The following is a 19,545-nucleotide window of genomic DNA, read 5'->3' on the forward strand; positions in this document are numbered from 1 at the left end:
CCTCTTGGGGCATTTCAAGGATTAATTACTTCATCAAATTGTTTGAAAGAATATAAGGAAAGAGCACATGATATAATGAGGCCTCTAAATGGCTCTCCTCACCTCAGTTTCAGCAGCCCTGTAAAAGCAATCTGTTAGTCTCCAGTATTGATTTTTCTTTTACACTGAGAAGCTGTGTGTAAATTGACTTCTGCGATAAAAGTCATACAGTATGGCTACATCAAGCATCCAACACACTCATGGTCTTCTCAACGCATTTTTGCCTTGCCAGCCAATTACAGTGTTATTAGTTGGAATAGGAGACAGTTTCCAATTGTCAATATTTCTTTAGTCAGAAGTATTACATCCTGTCAGATTCAACATGAGAGACATGAAGTCTGCTTTCTGGGGCATGGGGGGAAAATGTTTTATTCAGTGGTATCAAAACAAGTGCTCTCACATCCTGCATCTAGAATCTAGAAGCAATGTAATCTTCTTGTTGAAGAAATTTAGTCTGCAAGAGATCTGGATGATTTCTCATGGTTTGTAACAAGTCGTACCTTCAAGAGTTGCCTGGGCTTAGCAGTGTGATCTACACAGTGATGACTGCTAGACCTCTCACTCCCCCAAGATACTAGTTTTGAGAAGCAGGCAGGCCAGGGACTGGCAGTCAGTGCATTTTGGCTCTGGTCCACTGGTGTCAAGAAATAATAGCAGGAGTTCTAACATGCTTTAAAGCAGACACTCTTCTTCCCCTGGGGCCACTGACACCACTTGGCTACATAGGCAAGTCCCCGGACTGCAAAATACAGAAAAGTGCCAGAGGGTTCTTTAAAATTAATTTGCAAACAACTCCAGGTCCAGGAGGTGGGATGAACTGCTGTGACTGTCACACAAAGAATGACAAACCCTGGGAGAAGGAAGCTAAATACTGTATGGGACCTATTTGATTCCAGTGCTTCTTCCCACTATCATATTCCCCAAAATGTATTTTCGCACATCATCCTACCTCCTTACAACATTCTATGCACTGCACACTACTAGTAAAGAGTAAGAGCAACAATTCTAATATCAAATGTAGTCATTGCATACTTTAAGGTGAAATGTGACACAAATTTAAAAAAAAATGGAGAGGGGAAAACATTCAGACATTAAAAAGAACGTGTTGGTTTTTACAGAAATAGCAATGGAAGTCTCTTTTGCCTCCAGTTATCAAATGAAAGATTAATATCATGCATTCTTTGGTTATCAGAAATACTTCAAGACACTAAAGCAAACCTTCTTTGTATGAGTTTGGGTTTGATAAACAAATAGGAGCTGGATACCTATAAGCAAGTTGATTAAATCTTTATCTAAGCAGACTAGTAAACTAGTACTGCAGCAACAGCTAAAGTAAGAGCTGAGTTGTTTCTTGCTGCCAGTGAGCTATTTACCAGCAGTGCTCCTCCCCACACCAATTTCTGCACTCAGGGAGGATTCAGTTTTCAGTATTAGCATAATCCAAATTTTAGGGACTTTCATTAACTTTGTAAGAAAGAAGACTAAGCAGTTTTACCTCAACACACCTAAAACAGGAATAGTGAATTTGACCATAAGCCTAAAATAGCATGATTACTACCAGGATAACAAAACCAAAAAGTCACAGTGATTAATTCCAGAACATTTGGAAAAAAAAAAAAGCGCACGATGTGCTCCAGGTACTATCTTTCAAAATGTAAAGCAAACAACTATAAAGGCTCAGGGCATTCTTTGTGTTTAAAGTAAATGCATCAAAATTTTACATACCAGTAACCTAAAGTAGAGCAAATAATTTGTACCATGCTAGAGTTCATTTAGATATCTACTTCAAAGAGGTTATCATTCAAGTGCTAAAATAAGTTAGGATCTTCAGCAACTAACATATTTTACAAGTACTGCTAAATTAATTCCTTGAAATATTAGTGAGCATATTTCTCACAGAGTCTGCAGCCATCTAATAAAAATATGGATTGTTTTTATAAGGTAGTAAGTGAACTATAGCAAAATCACTGTCTTAATACTTCTGCTCCTCAGCTGTGGTCATCACCTGAGCCTGATGCTGCCCACAGTAAGGACAGGCAGCAAAGTGCATTTACAATCTGTTTAAACTTCACCTCAGAGTGAAAGTCCAGTCCTCAATCCAAGTAATTATTGATCTTCCATCTATGTCTTTCTACATTTTATGGAAGGGGTGGGAAAGAGCCTAGTGTCTAAAAGGTTTAAAACATATATTTAAATATATGAAGTAATCTGAAAAAAAACATCATATAACTGAGTTACTCCATTAAAAATGATATAAAATGTAAAGAGCTTATCTGCAAATGAGAAGGCAGACCATGTGATCTAGGAGATCCTTCCCAATTCTGTGTTCTGGAAAGTAATCCTATTAAGACAGTCTAGTAAGAGGATTTTCATTAGGCATTGATTGTGCCATCATTTACATTTATGAAGTCCAACACACAGGACCCACGCATGTTATCCCTTTGTTGCCAGCACATGGCGAACTCTTCTCAATCATCACTGAACTGTCACCTGTAAACAAGCACCACTGCACTAGCTAGCCATTTACTTACTTACAACTATGCCTCTAAATTAATGCTATCTTCTGTGCTGGTTTTGCCTTACAGGCAGAACAGTAATACACTGAATTAATTACCTACAAGCATTCTAATAATTAAAGACCTATAGTACATTTTATGATTTTTTGCTATATTTAGATGCACTAGATCTACGCTACTAATAAATATCATGTGGATTAAAAAGATACAAGATGCCTTCTGGGGCTATGATCTGTGTGTTCCCCAAAAATAGTTTAAGATGCCATGTGAAACTGGTTCCTAGAATAGATATCATGCTCCCAGGCTGGGGGGAGTGGTGGTGGGGTGGGGAGGTAACAGTTCTGCTATTCAAATGTGATCCTCAGACCTAAATACTTATCACTTCAAAGAGGATTTGATTTGTTGCAGCGTGTACCTCTGCCCAAACAATTCCTTGTTCCAAGAAGATCTTTAACAGGCTATTCTACCCTTTGAAATACAGTCATACTGCTGCTATATGGACTGCATACAATTAAGATTTTATCCCCCTTCTCCAGATTTAATAAGTTCTAGAAATCTTGACTTCCATAATTCCATGTGTCACAGGGGGGGAACAGCAAAAGAAACTGCTAATGTTTTACAACAGGCAGCCAAAAGTTGCAGTGACAAAGATGGATAGCCATATCTAACCTACTCAATTTGTGCTGTCAAATGGAAGTTTCTGGAGTTAGATGTAAGGCAGGGAAAAAATGAGAACTTAGCTTTTGAATACTGCAGGCAAGACACAGGGCTGTTGAAAGGATGGATTGATATTGCTGCTGGTGCTTTATCACCTTTGGTGACAAGAGACAAGGTGACCATAACTCAGACTGAATCAGGTTAGAGATGGGACAGTATTTTTTTTCCATTGGCATCTCTTGACTGTCAGGATATTATGTCCCGTATGTACACATTATGTACAGTAATATGCGCTACAAAATTGTATAGGGAGTTTTGGCTGGGCTTGGGGCCAAGCACAGTGCTTGTTAAGTGGCTGCACATAAGCTGCTCTAAAGGGAAAACTAGGAGACTTGCAAACAGGAGCTCAGTAGCCTTCACAAAACAGGAATCAATAGAGAATTAGTTTAGGATTGTCATGAGGCTAAACTATTACAGTACTTGTTCTAGTTGAAGTAAGACTTCATTTCACATCTTTTTACTTGGTTATAGCACCTATTTAGAAACATTCTCTATGCCATAGAAGAGTCAAATGTGCCATTAAATACTTATTTTCCTCATTTAAGCAGGGTTATTTTTGTTTCAGTCATTTGCTTCCACAGCACAGGTTAGATCAGCTAATGCAAAGAATAAGGAGAGATCCCACTCTATCACAATGCAAGGGTACAAGGGACAAACAGCACCCAAGTCAGCCCAGCACCTTCAACAAAGTGTAACAAACCACTCTCAGCTATGTGTGGATAGACTATCCATGTGGTAGTTTAATTGTGCTACAAGTACAGACACATTCAAGCTAGACAAGTCCAAAAGCAATACGAGTTTGTTGATGAACCTGAATGGGAGAAGAGAGTAGATTAATGACAAGTTCCCCCTTTTATCCCTTCAGCTGTACATTCACTGCATGATTTGTAGCATGGTTTACCTTTTTTTTTGTATACACAGTTTTTTCATTGTATTCATGTTCTCCCTTCCATCCCCTCCCCTACCTTCTTATCCTGGATAATCAAGTACTGGCTCTATGTAAAGCAATTTGCCCAAAGGCACAAGAGTCTTTGTAGCCATAAAGATTGGAAGATACTGCTTATAAGAAGTACAATTACAAAATCTTAAGTGATGTAAGCAATCAATTATTTATTCACCTTGTTATAAAACAACCACACCTAATGCAAAGAGACCAGTTAAATCTTGAACAGAGAGGGAAAAGATTAAAAAATTGCTATGGAATAACTAATGAAAGATAATTTGTGTTGTGAAGCCTTAAATTGGAAGCCAAGAATATTGCTGCTGGTTCACATAAAACATGAACCACAATCAGTGCAGAAATGACATCTAGACAATACAAAGATGAAATAGTAGAAGAGTTTTCTTGGAATCATAAAATGGTTTGTGTTGGAAGGCATCTTAAAGCTCACCTAGTTCCAATACCCTGCCATGAGCAGGGACACCTTCCACTACATCAGGTTGTTCAGAGCCATATTCAACCTGGCCTTGAACACTTCCAGGAATAGGGAGTCCACAACTTCTCTTCAGTGCCGCCACAGTAACTGATTTCTTCCTGATATCTAATCTAAATCTGCCCTCTGTCAATTTAAGACCATTCCCCCTCATCCTCTCACTTCATGCCTCTGTAAAAAGTCCCTCTCCAGCTTTCTTGTAGGTCTCCTCTAAGGTCTCCCCCAAGCCGCCTTCTGCAGACTGAACAACCCCAACTCTTCTCAGCCTGTCTTCACAGGAGACATGCTCCAGCCTTCTGATCATCTTCATGGTTCTCCTTCAGACTTGCTGAATAGGTCCATGGCATTCTTATGCTGGGGATCTCAGAGCTGGACACTACTCCAGGTGGGGTCTCAAGACTGGAGTAAATGGGGAAGAACTGGCCACACTGCTTTTAATGAGACTCAGGATGCTATTGGTTTACTGGACTGCAAGTGCATATTCTTAGGTCATGTTGAGCTTCTCATCAACCAACACCCCCAAGACCTTCTGCTTAGGGTTGCTCTCAAACCATTCTCCACCCAGCCTGTATTTGTGCTTGGAATTGCCCCCATCCACATGCAGAACTTTGCACTTGACCTTGATGAACTTCTCTCTTCTTGAATTCCTTTGAGAGAATGTGCAAATTTTGCACATAAAAAGAAGGAAAGTAGCTGAATTTCCTACCAGAATAAGGCCTTTGGAACTCAAGCTGAGAGTTTAAGAAGCATTTAGAAACAAACAACTCTGGCTTCATCGTGATCATGGGATGGCACCCTCACAGACATTTAAGCCCATTCCTTCTCTGAAAGCAAGAGCATGCATTTTACAAGGTTTGTTTTACAACACACATTTTTTAGGCTTCCTATTTTCTGTTCCTAGGATTGAAATACATTTCTGTGGTTGCTACACAATAGAATAAGCCTTTGCTACACCTGTGTTTCCTGCATCCTTTGTAGGTCTCTGATCACAGCAACTCTTCGACTGACACAAGTATGTTGAGCAGCTCCTGCCATCACAGGAGTGCTCCAAAGTTCAGGCCATACAACACAGAAATCTGACATCTGTAATAGTTGTTCAAAAGAAATTGTCCAAATACATTTGTAAGCAATTTGACGGACCTCCAGGTACTTCACTCCAATGCATCTAGACTGTAATATTTGATCTTTTGAAGAAAGAAATCCTTTATTATGCATCCTACTGACTTGCATCTTTTTAAAGGGGTGACATCCTCTCTAGTTCTTAGTCCCTTTCCACTTTTGATGCATTTAGAAAGGAGTCCACACACAATTACCATATCTGAGATCATAGTACAAGTTAGAAGAAGTCTATTCAAAGGGTCAGAGAGTAGGCAAAATTATTTTTGTAGTGGTTTATGCAGTGGATTTTCTTAGCAAACGCCTTTTTGAGAAATGAATAATGAATTTCAAACATTATCTCACTAGAACCTGAGGCATAAGTAATACCTGATCATACCATCAGGTCCACATCAGCACATGGCAACCTCAGCAGCATGCTGACCAGGCTGTTTTGGAAAGGACACAATGTGGGGATGGAAATGTTTGGCCCTGAAGACCTTGTGTCATTTTATCCAACATTCTTCCAATCCCCAAACAGGATGGATCACTGGTAACCATGGCAACTGTCTCAGACACAGAATCTGCAGGGCAATCTTATGACCCATGAGTAAGTGGGCTGGAGAAGATGGCCCATACTGTGCCAAAGGACAGTGCCCCATATAAATACAGTCCCAAATAATAGGGGAGAAACAGTTACGAACAAGGCAATCTTGCATGCAAGTGCAAAGAAACTTCATTCAGCATTTGCAGCATTGCTTTTGGGAGACCTCCCATCAGTCTGCAACTAGATTCAGTACTTAAAACATATTTTGAAAATATAGTCCATTTGTTCAGAACTTGAGGTTTTAAGTGACTAGAACCCATCTTGGAAAAATCCATCCTTTTCCAAAAGCCCGATAAAAGACAGACAGACCACCTTCCTCCTGACTCTCAGTCCAACTTTTACACCTGGCCACTAGCTTCCTACCACTGCAGCCAAGACTTCCATCCAGCAGGAGAAGAAAGGGAAAGGCTAGGAAATTTTTACTTTGTGGTCACTCTTTCCAGCCTAAATAAGGGCCTTCCTCTTGTCTTCTCCCGTCTAGCAACAACCAGTTCAAATTCAAGTGTGTACAGACTGTCAGACTTTCTGGAGCTATATTAGGGACAAGTGGTCACTGTTCACATATCCAGCAGTTTCAGGAACACAGCCAAAGAGGGTGTTCTCCAGCACTGCAAGGGGAAGAGAGCTCTCGATCCATGCAGGACTGAGTTAAATTTTTCCTTTCCCTTCCATATGCCACCAGTACCTTTTTTTAACTAATGGCCACAGATTGGCCCTGCCAACATGAAATCCCTTAACTATTTCAGAGCTTCATGCCACTCTTATCATTGCAGGATCCATACCGGGACACAGATGACAATCTTACGTGTAAAATTTCTCAGTCTGGCATGGATTTATAATCTTAAAGGAAATGCTTGAAGGGCCTTTAGGGACACCTCTTCCAACTATATTTTCTTGTTTGGTGAGTTTTTAAACAGAATCTCAAGGTATTTCAATTCCTGAAATGGAAGAGTGATATGTTTGGACATAACACCCTCTTATTTCTAGACCTACATCATATCCTTTGCCAAGTACTGATTCCCATACATGAGTAGACATATTTAATAAAATAATTGATTACTCAGCTAAGCTCAGTAATATCTCATATTAGAAAGTAAGTCTAATATTTAGCTTTTAGAGTGACAAATCTAACAGCCCATTTGATTTGTACATGCAAATCTCTACATTAAAAAATACTCAGCAATAAACCCATAGCACAAATAAAATCTTTCTTCATTATTGTGCAAAATTGGTGTGCCATTTATAGTAAATGCTACAATTGTGGGTAGGTAGGACCCCAGAGCACAGATATTCTCCAGAAAAGTTGAATGGTTTCTGGGGACAAATCCAGTGGTCTCTGTTTTTTTCATATGTAAAGTTGTACAAGTTTGGCAGGTGCACACAACGTAGATCACACATCTCGAAAACCAGACTCTCATCACTTTCATGCTGAACTACAAGTTGCAAACCATTAGGGAATAAATAGTGATGATGTAAGTTGTTCTGTGCAGTATTATTTTGCAATTCTTAACCAATAATGGACTTAGCCCAAAACACAAAGGATCTGTGAAGAAACTATTTTTAGAAACAAGATACTTAGTAAAGGTCAACACTGAAGTCAGTTCAAGTCCTGCAATTCAGGCACTGCATTTTCAATTACTAACCTGTGACCACAACCTCAGTTGCACCGTTCACAGAAACCAAAACAGGCTGTAAACTTTTTTTTTCTTTTTAATGAAGCAGTCCAAGAATAAACAGCCAGATTGGCACTCACCTGAAGCACCTGACCCAAGTATGTTAGCCTGACATGTTCTGGTGCCTAACAAATCCTCCTTAAGTGTCTCTGGTCCTATTAAAGTTTTCTACTTTGGTAACCTTTTGCCATTCAGGCTGTTTTTTATCCCTGAAGTCTGCCTCATGTGGAAGTAACCTTTCTAAAGCTAATCTTGGTATCATATAACTGTGGTCTGCATTAAAAATAGTCTCAATTGCCTGGCATCCAGTTTTTGAAACTAGAAGTGCATCAGTAAGGACAAGATCCACCAGAAAAAGATCACAAACAAACCTGCCTTGTTATTTCCCAACCTAATCTCCTAAACTTTGTCACCAAGCCAAGACAGGCTTACAGCTGACTTAACTTGCAAATACTTGAGAGACTATGAATACATGTTTAGCTTTGAATAAAGGGAGTGTTTCTGCTAGTATCCACTTACTGATGAATCTCAGCATAATAGGAAACATTATTTAAATGGAAAACAGTGAACAGGCACTACATTTATGCAGGCCCACACAGTGACACTCAAGTCTTCTTGCAGACTTTCAGTGCACCACACTGCTAGCGCCCTCTACTTATTTCTGCTTTTCCCAGGAATGAAGTGCATTGCTCTTTAGCAGGAGAACTCTGAATCAGAATAGCAATGAAACACTGACACTGGCTAGCTCTTCCAGGATTAACAATTTGATGACTATTTCTGCCATTATGAAATACTTTAGATTGTTTCAGAACTTAAGTGTCATTGCATTGGGGAGTTAAAGTGAGCAATTCTCAACTCCCTCCCCACCCCCAACCTGCCCTCAGACAGGGTTATTAACTGTCTGCATAGGTGATTAAATTTCAGCCCGAGAGCTACATCTCTAAGCCTAAAAGTAATTCAAGCAGATTCGTAGAAAGCATCTTGCATTAAATTGCTATTGTCTTTAATCACTACACTCATCATGCATCTTCAACTTTATTCTGATAGCATATTAATTGCTTGACCTTTTCACTACCATCATCTGTGCTGACACTGGGTAGAGTTCATGCATAATGGCTAAGATGAGCAGAAAATGATTGAAACATTTTTCCCTCAGCCTTCAAAGCTAAAAACATTTTCATTTGTTGTGTCAAACCATTTTTCCCCTAAGAGTCACCTCAAAACACAAATCATCAAAAAGGTTAGTTTTATGCAGCCATATATGGTTCCCACCTTAATGGAGAACCATCTTTCTAAAGCAGATCTCTTTCTATTTTAGTTGTTGGCAACAAGAATAAGAAAAAGAATGAAAGATCTTCCTTCAACAAGCCTTTGATTTGAATACTGTGAAGAGCAGCAATAAATCCTTGGGGTTTCGTTGGGTTCTATGTGTCATATTCTTAGAACACCTAGGTCTGTATATCAAAAGCACACACACATGCAACCCAAACAGGCCTAGTACTTTTGCATAGTGAGAGTCAAAACAGCATAGATCCAGCAGACCAGCTACTAACTGCATTATGAGCTTGCATGGACACAAAATCATCAGTTCACTCCTGACCTCAGAGAAATCCTTGCAGCCAAACAAGTCATGAGACTGGAGAGGCAAGTCACATCAAGACAAAGAGTAAGAACTGCCTATTTTTATCATTTTTAACTAGAGTTTCCATTTGTATCTTTCCTTCCCATAGCTCATGGATGTGAATAGTTAAGGAGGTTTAACTTGCCACAATCATATTTTTATGTGGGCTTCTAACAAATTTACTGCTAAACAGATTTTGAGGTTAAACGAATTTCTTTAAACATTTGTATTATGTGTGTGCTAGATATTCCACCCAGATTATTTACATTTCAACATCCACTCAAGATATCCACACCTCAAGGACTGACAAGTGCCCTCCTAGCTCCAAAATGCCCAGGAGCCCTGGTGGGAGACGTTGGCTCCAGAGATGCTAGCTGCAAAATTCACCTTCAGCGTCAACAAATTTCACTTCGGAAGTCTCTAATAAAAGTGAATTAGATTACTAACGGGAGAATTTTGGGCAAACGTGAGGTTAACCTTAACATTTTGATCCTTTGTAACAGTAAATACCTGAGGTGGAAGGGAAGTAAGACCCCCTGGGGACTAAAAGGTCTACATTTTTAATGAAGCTTTGACAAAACAAAGTACTGGTACTTCCTTTGCTAACAACATTGTCATCTCTATAAGGAAGACAACAGTTGCCATTCCTTTGAACAATCTTGAAACGTCGTCCTGCTCCTCTGTCCTCTACTAAAGAGGACATTCTGGCAACACTTGGTTTTTGCCGAGAGTAACAGAAAAACAGGTCTGACACCTACAAAGTAGGTACATGCAACCTCCCGGTGTTTGCGATTCTCGTCCTAATGATCTTCGAATGGCTAACTGAGATTTCCTGACCAGTATCTACTCGGCTCCTGTCGGTCGGTGTAATGCAAAACCACGGTCCGGAGGGCACTGTACCCGTACCGGAGTCTTCCTCCACAACAGCCACCTCTACACAGCCCCCGCTCCCTCCTTGTCGCCCTGTGCCCGCAACACACCGCTGTCCCTCCAGCCCGCCGGGCGCCCCGGCGCTCGCCCAGCTCGCGTCTAACGGAGACCGACGACCGCCTGGCTCGGGGAAGGTGCCCTCGAGCCCTGGAGGGCTGTGGGGGTCCCGGCCGAACACTACCGGGAGCGCATCGTCCGGCACTCCCCGAAAGAGAAGGGCCAATCCGTGCCCGGCCGTGTGGCAGCCACCGCCCGTCTCCACAACGCGGTCCCGTCCCGTCCCGGTCACCTCGGGAGGGTACGAGGGACACCTTTTCTGCAGGACGGGGGACGCCTTCGCCCCATTCCCTGCCGCAGGGCACCGCGGAGGCGCGGGGCGGCGGCAGGGAGGGGGCGGCGGGCCAGGAATGTCATTTGGAGGTGGCATTGACAGCGCTCCCCTGCCCATCGCCGAAAGGCGACTCGGGGCGGAACGAGGATGAGGGGGAGCGAGAAAGGCAGAGGCGAGCGAGGGGACTGCGGTGGCAGCAACCCCGCCGGGGACCCCGCGACCTCGGCCCCGCACCTCGCAGCCGTAGAGCTCCCCCAGCTGCTCCACGATCCACTCCTCCAGCACCAGCCGCTTCCGCAGCTCCTTCCGATCGTATTTCACCGTCACTTTCCCCTGCTGGTGGCGCCGCTGCTGGACCTGTACCACCGCCGCCGCCGCCGCCGACACCGAGTCCTCCCGGGAGGTACCGCCGGAGGAGCCGCCGCTGCCGCCGCTGCCGCGGGGGCTCTGAAAGAAAACGCGGTTCCCGCCGCCGCCGCCCGCTGCCGCCGCCTCGCTGCCCCCGGTCGCCACCGACATGCTCCGCTCCGCCGCGGCTCCCGCCGAGCCCAGAGGCGCCCGCCTGCCGCCGCTACCGCCGGGCCGCAGCAGCCGCCGCCTGCGCGTGTGCTCCGCTCCCCCGCACCTGCCGCTTAAAGCCTCGCATGGCTCGGCAGCGCAGCGGCCCCGCCACCGGGGGGTGGGTCCGCACCGGCGGGGGCGGGGACACACCAGGGGCGGGGCGGCTCGGCACGGCTTGGCACGCCTCGGCACAGCACGGCTCGGCTTGGCACGCCTCGAAACGGCACGGCTCGGCTCGGCTCGGCTCGGCTGAGCACGGCGCGCTCACCGCCGTCGAGGCCCCGCAGCGGAACGCGGAGCACCCCGAGAGAGCCGTGGTGCTGACGGCGAAGCTACTAGGCCGCCCCCGGTGCCAGCGAGGCGCAGGCGGTCGCTGCTCGCCGTCGGCGGAGGAGGAGCGGCGTGTGACCGCGACAGGGCTCCCCGGGAACTTCGGCTTGCTGGGTGGTTTATGGCTTTTTTTTTTTTTGCAAAAGGAAATGCAACGTTGCCCCGTCATACACACTATGTTTATAAATACTGCATACCTGCGGTATTAAAACGCTGAATGCAATCGTTTTCTTCATGAGAACTGTGTGTGTGAATGATGCCAGGACAGTAAACCCAAACAGCAATTATTTCGATCTATCAGCAGTCAGTGTAACGATTATCCATGTGGAGATGGCTTTTTCTAAAATGCACAGGTTAGCTTTAGTGCTTTCAGCATCTTCTCGTCTCTCAGACAGCACTGAGTGAAATCACCGATGGCCCAAATGGCCCATTCTATGCACCAAAATGAGCCTGTGACTGCAAGTACTTAGCCAAGGTAGCACAGACGTTTGTTAGGGACCCCAGGCTACCTCTGTTAGCAAGGAGGTTTGCCTCTGAAGGGGCAAAAGCCAATCTCCTGCATGCGTGGACCACTGGAAGTGCCTGGTGTACCAAAGTTTGGATACATCTATGGTGACCATCGCCTACGCACACTGCCTTGGGGGTGGATTTCTTAGGTCACCCAGGGGCAGAGGGGAAGGAGGAATGGATCACCAGCCATAATCACATGGACGTGTCTGCTTCAGTCAGATCCTTGCTGCTGTTTGGCATGGCCGTGTGGTAGCAGTGGCATCTCAGCCTCTTCTGCTTTCTGCACTTGACACATCACTGAGCAAGAGGCCAGAATGAGGCATTTGAACCTCATCAAGCTCTTTAGGTAAAACTCAGCTTGTGCCATTAAAGGGATCATAATGTTATATGATAAAATTTTATTATTGGTCTTGAAAAGCTATGATAGCTTTTAGATTTTCATCTAAAAAAGCACCCATTCTTCAAAGCAAAGCATATGGAGTTAAGCTCCTTATCTTTATATAGTGATCACGTGGTTTTCAAAGATACTGAGCAATTGTGAGTAGGAATCAGTGTAGATCAAGCTTCAAGCTTGGACTGCAGGCAGAGCTTGAGAAAAAGTCACATCCCACAAATCTGAGTTGGTGCAAGAAATCTGCCCTATCCACAGGACTGCCATTACCCAAGTGAATCCTGACTTCCAGCTGCAGCTGTGTAGTGCTGCCTGCTTGGCTTTTATAAGTCTAGGCTTGTGTAAACAGAGTAGGAAAATACCATCATCAACAATTTGTTCTTAGAGAAACCAAAAAGATATAAAAGAGTTTTTGAACGAGGGGAGTGGTTGTTTTTTTAAACGTCTGTGTTTGCAGTGGCCTATAATTTGAGTCTTCAGCTCTGCATGTCATGTTGGAAATCTGGTGCTGACGTTCTCAGCCACAAAACTTGAAACTTTTCCTGTTTCGAGCATGAATATTTTCATCTTTATAGACTAGTTTTGTTTTCAGTTGCTGAGAAAAAAAAATGGATTAACACAAAAGAAGGTCTATATTGCTCAAGAGGCTTTTTAAATTTGTACTAAGCATCAGACTTCTTCCATGATATATAGAGCAGGAATACATAAATTATCACCATAATAGAATGTTTTCTGTAGCCAAAAAAACACTGAGGTCTTGCACACTAGACCTAAGCTGACTGAGATTTTTAAATGCCACAGTAGCAAATATCAGGTGCACAGATGGCTAAAATATTCTCATTAACTCTGAGTATGACAATCTATAAGGTCTCACCTGAAGGACTTTTTTCAATACTATCATTAATAGGATATTATAATCACTGTAGACATTTAAAATCTGGTACCCGCTATTCAAAAAGCACTTCCGCAACACTCTCAAAGTAGAAAATGATATACTGGTGATTAAAAAGCATGTTCTGAGAGGTTATCATTTCAAAGCTGCAATTCTAACATAATGCATAGCGGTTGGTAAATGTAGGTGGAAGAGAAACTGGTAGAACTGCCAGCATTGTCATAAGGCAGTTTTATGTGTCACTGGTTTTTCATTCAGTTTTTAAAGCGAGCACATTCCTCTGGAAGCCAGAGCAAAAAGTGATGCCAAGAATCTTTCCTGCAAGGATTTTGCTTCATTTGAAAGAAAGAACTAGTTGTTTAAAAGTCAAAGTTGAGCAAAAATGTTTAGGTCTGCTAACATCCTGCGAATGAGCAATGCAGTCCAGTGTGGGCACAGTGTCTGCTTTACTCCTGAGTGACTGGAGGCAAACAAGAGCATTTCTTGGAGAGAGTAGTTTCCTCACAAATGCTTCTCCATACCACAATGGAACCATTAATGGTTACACCCATAACAAAAACAAGAGCTAACATGGCAGAGGGAGGAACAATCCTACCCAACATTTCAGCCTTAATTTTAGACCACCTTAAGGAATTAATTCAGGGCATAAGAGATTAGGCTTCATAGTTGAGGGTCTTCCACCAGCTGAATGAAAATCACAGTGCTGTATTTTAACTAAAGCTAAAGGCTGATCGATAAAGTAAAAGAGGTAAAATACTACACCACTGAAATACTGTGCTCCTTCAGTGTGATCATGTCTCTCACAAAAACATTGTATTGGGTGACAGGATAAGTAAAGAACAGACAACATGAAATAGGAAACACCAAAGGCAGAGGAACATTTGCATAACCTGCACTTCCCTATGTTTCTTCCCAAAGACAGGATTTGGGAATCTCTTGAGAATATAAGCAATGTGAAGCTGTATCCACTTTCCATGCATATATTGCATGGTCCTAATCTGTTTTCCAGTCAAAGAAAATATTAAAGAGTAGCCGGACTATTTTTTTCAGAAGGGTTAGGCAGTGACCTTTAAGGGTTCAAGGCCCTGAGTGTCAATTGCCTCTTTACCTTTAGTAACCCTGTTTGACAGCACATGTATTCTCTTCCTAAACAACTGATACTTCTGTCCCTATTGGCCAAAACTGTCAGCGTTGACAGTGTGTACAGTTTTGGTGGTTTCTGCTTCATATGATGATGTCTTTAGGAAGAAATTGAGAGTTGAGTGGAAGACTCATAGCTGGAGATTTTCAGCAACTCAGAATTGTTTAAAACTGCAAAGTACACACCAGTTGGTGATTTTATTTCCTTACAGAAGTGCATATTTGCCTTTACATGTTCTCAGAATCATAGGTATCATTTCATGCTTGTATTCCTTGGCTTGTTAACAAAATACTCAAGTTAGGAGTTGCCAGGGAATCTCCTAGGTGTGTGATGATAGACTCCATTATTTCTGCAATGCTAGACAGTCTTTGCCTACTGGCTAACCCTGCCTTTTAAGAGCTCTGCATCACATCTTGTTGATGTGTGAGATTTCGCTCCAAGCACACTTGTGAAATTTACTATTCCGGGGCTTCTCTTTTGCACAAATATTGGAAACTTTCAGCAGCCAGATAGACTGTCTTGTGCCTGGTGACAGCATCTGCAGTGTCTGAAGACATCATCCTGAGCTATTTGATGTTCTTTTTTTGTGAGAAAAGTGTTTCATCAATAAGGAGCCTTGACATTCCACTCAGCTGGGAGGAGGTTTCAGCCCTGTGGTGTGGGTACTGTGCATTACCTTGTCTGGATCACTGTTGCCACCCTCTTTATCAATAAGCCAAAGCAGTTCAGGGGTATATGCTGCCGTAGTTCATAAACAACCGCAGAACTAAGCTCTGCTTTGATCACAGTAGTAACCCATGTGTGTCAGACAGTGTGTAAGTGTCTTCTATTTGAATTTAGCTTGGGGGTATGAGCTGTTAATGGGTTCTGTGTCTCTAAGTGATTTTCTGCTATGCATGTCCTAATTAATGCCTCTCCTTCAGACTGGTAACTTCCTTGTCTCTCCAGATGTATTATGATTTTGTTTTCATTTTTAATCACTTTTCATCTGTTTGTGAAATTAATGTTCCACAGTCCAAAGACAGTGTGCTTGTGTCTATTTGTCTTAGCACTGTTCTTAGCAACTTTTGTTCTAACAGTCATCCTTTTGATGCTTAAAACCCTGCCTTTTTATTTTGTTTTGCCTTTATTAAAAAAACTCATCAGAGTCTGGCGCATACAAATGTTTGTTACCAAGGGCTGCTTTTTCCTTTGTCCTTTCTTGTAAAGACAGCCTACTGGCTCATTGTTCAACCCACTGTTATATTACCTATGGCCAAAAGAGCAACTCTAATACTAGTCAGATAAAGTAATCACATAAATCAAATATTGGTTATATTGGAGTGTTTGCTCTGGTCCCTCTTGCTTATGGTATTATTTGTTTATAGCTTGAGATGCTCTGATAATAAAACTTTGGAAAATTTGCATTTCAAGTGGAGGTCATCTGGCAGTCATGAGTTACATGGGTGAAGATACATTCAGGTACAAGGTAAATGCTATATGAGAGAGAGAAAAAATAGAGTGAAAAATAATTTTGTACACATGTGCTCATTGTTTCCTACAAAGTGTGCACCAGGACACCTTCTTCCTGTCTCAGAGCAGAGATCTGAGCATGGGATGTGACTGTAGCCTCCTTTCTTCCCTACACTAGTAGTGGCTATGGAGCACAATGCCCTGAAGTCTGCCAGTGGTGGCCATTTCTTTGTGGTGGAATTCCTCCAAACTCACATACATAGTGTAGGACCACATAATACACCTATGTAACTGCTCCCAGACAAGACGGCTAATTAGGACCCCCATATACCAGCTGTCAATAGGAACATCCTCTCCTTCCCGCAGTTCTGTCTATGGCTGCCCAACCAGTGTCCCTTGGAGAGAAACTGGCCCTTTTTTGGCTCCTTATGAGTGCATGTCTTGGCAGTTTACATAGATCCAGGTGCTGTTTGGCTCTGGCTCTCCCAGTTGCTCTTGCAGCAGCAGTGGTGTGAACGGCTGCCGGGTCCTTTAGAGCTGGAGGTCCCTCTGGAAGGGCTCTTGGAAAGGTAGGCCGTCTGGGTGCCCACTGTTCATCTTAGAAAGCAATCAGCAGTTCAGAGAGCTCTCAGGTATCAGGTACATCTCCCAGCATCTGTGGTGCATGCTGTTCAGCTGTGTTAGGATGCACAGACTGCCATCACAGCACTTTGTGTTGAGGATAGGTAGCAACTAAAGAAGTAGGTAACCTCTGTTTACTTGCACTTGCCATCAATAACATCAGCAATTCCTGATACAAATAACCTATGATTGTTCACCTGAGCACTACCATTCAAGCTGTCACTTTTATTTAGAAAGATGTGGACAGCCATCCTTTTTTCTGAAAGGGATTAGTGGGGAGGTAGGGAATCAATAAAGGCAAAGATTTGAAAAAAAAGCCAACAGCAAAACAAACCAGGAAGCAGGGCTGGACAATTAACATCCCACAGCCTCTAGTAATATTGATTGTTGTTTTGCCCTTGAATCCCACTCTGCTTACATTGAAGTATTAACCCTTTAGTGAAATGCAAAGGGAGAAAATTAGTTGAAATATTTGTATTAGTTACAAGAGATAAACACAAATAACAAAAGAAATGATGGGTAAAAGAAAAAGACAGTGAATATCTAGATTAACAATTTTCTGGATCTGTCATCACCCATACTGGTACCTGTCACCTCTGTTATACACTCCATTTCACTTGCACTCAAGAAATAATGAAGAATGATAATAAGTTATTCTGCATAGCTTGGCTGACCTGTAAAGACGGCACATAATGTGTTTTACCCATTTTGCTTGGCAACTAGTGATGAATGATGGCATTTAAGTGCTTGGATCTGAGGAGAAAAGGAAAAAAAAGCTATAGAGAAAGCAATCAGAAATTTGGGTGCCAAAAGTCCTGCTTTCATGTAGGTCCCCTCCTCCCTGCATCTCAAAGCATTCTGCAGAAGAATGTATGCAGAGTGAGCCCGATATTTTCTAAAAACTGGCATGGATGTGCAGCTAAAACCTGGCTATTCTTGCTTGTTGCACAAGATAAATGTGATAAACTTCCCAAGCCCTTAGTCACCTCCTCTGGGAAAGCAGAAACCATACCAAGTTGTTTAGCATAGAAAGAGCCTGTGGTCTCTCTGGCTATAACAAGAGATGCCAAAAGCAGAGAATTGTTAAAAACATTAAGTAATGGATGCCATCCAAGTCCATGTTCTTTCAAACTAAAAGCTATTTTGATGGCGGAAGCAAAACAATCCAGAAGGCTTGCTAGTAAAAGCTACCAGCTATGGTTTGAATAGATAACAAAACAAAAATCAGAACTACTTCTACTGCTCAGGTGTCTTTCTGGAAGATTTTTATAAGAGTCCTGAAGACACTTTTCAAACCTTAAGGATATTCTAAGTTGCCACTCAAAATCTAGTAAACAACAAACATGGAGGATGCAGGAACTGAGGAAAGGAGATCAGCAAAATGTAGAGCATCAACCAAACCAGTTCATCAGTTTTATATGTGTATCACAGAATGCAATTCAATAAAAGAAATGCAAACACTCCATATTCACCTGGACTAGTCAGCTGAACAAATATATGATTGGAAAATGTGAATTTGACAGCAGTTCTACCAACAGGGACCAACAAGGGATCTGAATCACAGGGTGAACATGAATGAGAAACGTGCTGTGGTGAAAAAAGCTACATCACAGTGGGATGTATAAAAAAGAATGTCATGCATTTGAGATATGAGGTAACTTTACTGTGCAAGATTCTATGTAAAGCCCCTGTTACAAGTGTGAGACTCCAGAAGAGATTGGATCAGTTTGACAGAAACTGAAGAAAAGCAACTGGAATGATCAGACATTTAAAAGACATGCACTTTTTGTAATAGCCTACAGGGAAAGACTAAAAGAATCAGAAATATTTTATTTATAAAATGCAGATGTGTTGATAAAGCTGAGGGAAATAATGTGCTCTGGATCTCATGTGGTGAGTGCAGGGGGTAACAAGCCTAAACTAAAGCAAAGGAGATTTTGATTTAATATAATGAAAAAAATTTCCAACAGTAGGGATAGAGAAATGGCAAAATACATTGCCTAGGGAGGCTGTGGAATGCACATCTTCAGAGGTTTTTCAGAAGGAAAAAGGCAAATGTTTATTGTTTACTTATTTCTCTGTAGGGAGAGTTTATCCAGCCCAAAGGCAAGAAGATGAACCAGGAGCCTGTCAAGCTACACCTGTCCCCCTAAGCTGTCTGGGACCAGGAGTGGGCTCAGGCACTGGTGCCCAGTTACTCATTAAGCTACCACTGGCATCCCCATTAAAGCTCAGCCCCACTGTGGTCATTGGCCTGGGAACCTAATCTCCAAAGACATCCCAACATTCACTATGGAAAAGGCTATCATATTCAGGGGGGAAAGTATTCAACTGCACCATGGTATTTGCCCTCAGGGTGAAAGAAGAGGTCATGACCCCATTTCTTGTAAAGACAAGCCCTCCAGTCCTAATTTCTCTGGGTATTTCTGTACCAAGCTATTTTTGACAAGGAGAATCCAAAAGCTTTCTCTAAATATGTGCAATTTAAATGAATAAGCTTTTATGTGTACAGCAACAATCCAGCTCTGGGGCATTCATGCAATTTTGCTGCACTTAGCAACCCTTTATAAATGACATATGAAAAGAAATATTCTATGTGTAAGCATAAGATGTTCATAAATACAAAACAGTTATAATTCACTGCAATATTACCAAGATGAAAGTCCCATTATCCTAAGTACTTTC

General features: G+C 42.4%; 1 protein-coding gene across 1 annotated transcript in view; it reads right to left on the reverse strand.

The window, feature by feature from the left end:
• Window positions 1–11,647, reverse strand: part of PPP1R14C (protein phosphatase 1 regulatory inhibitor subunit 14C) — a 55,929-nt gene extending 44,282 nt beyond the window's left edge. Inside the window, exon 1 of the mRNA XM_071549331.1 lies at window positions 11,197–11,647. Coding sequence (XP_071405432.1) covers window positions 11,197–11,481 — 285 coding nt within the window. The 5' untranslated portion in view covers window positions 11,482–11,647. The remainder of the gene's footprint in view (window positions 1–11,196) is intronic.
• Window positions 11,648–19,545: the final 7,898 nt, after the last annotated feature.

This window comes from Pithys albifrons, chromosome 2 (assembly GCF_047495875.1).
Source record: "Pithys albifrons albifrons isolate INPA30051 chromosome 2, PitAlb_v1, whole genome shotgun sequence".
NCBI lineage: Eukaryota > Metazoa > Chordata > Aves > Passeriformes > Thamnophilidae > Pithys > Pithys albifrons.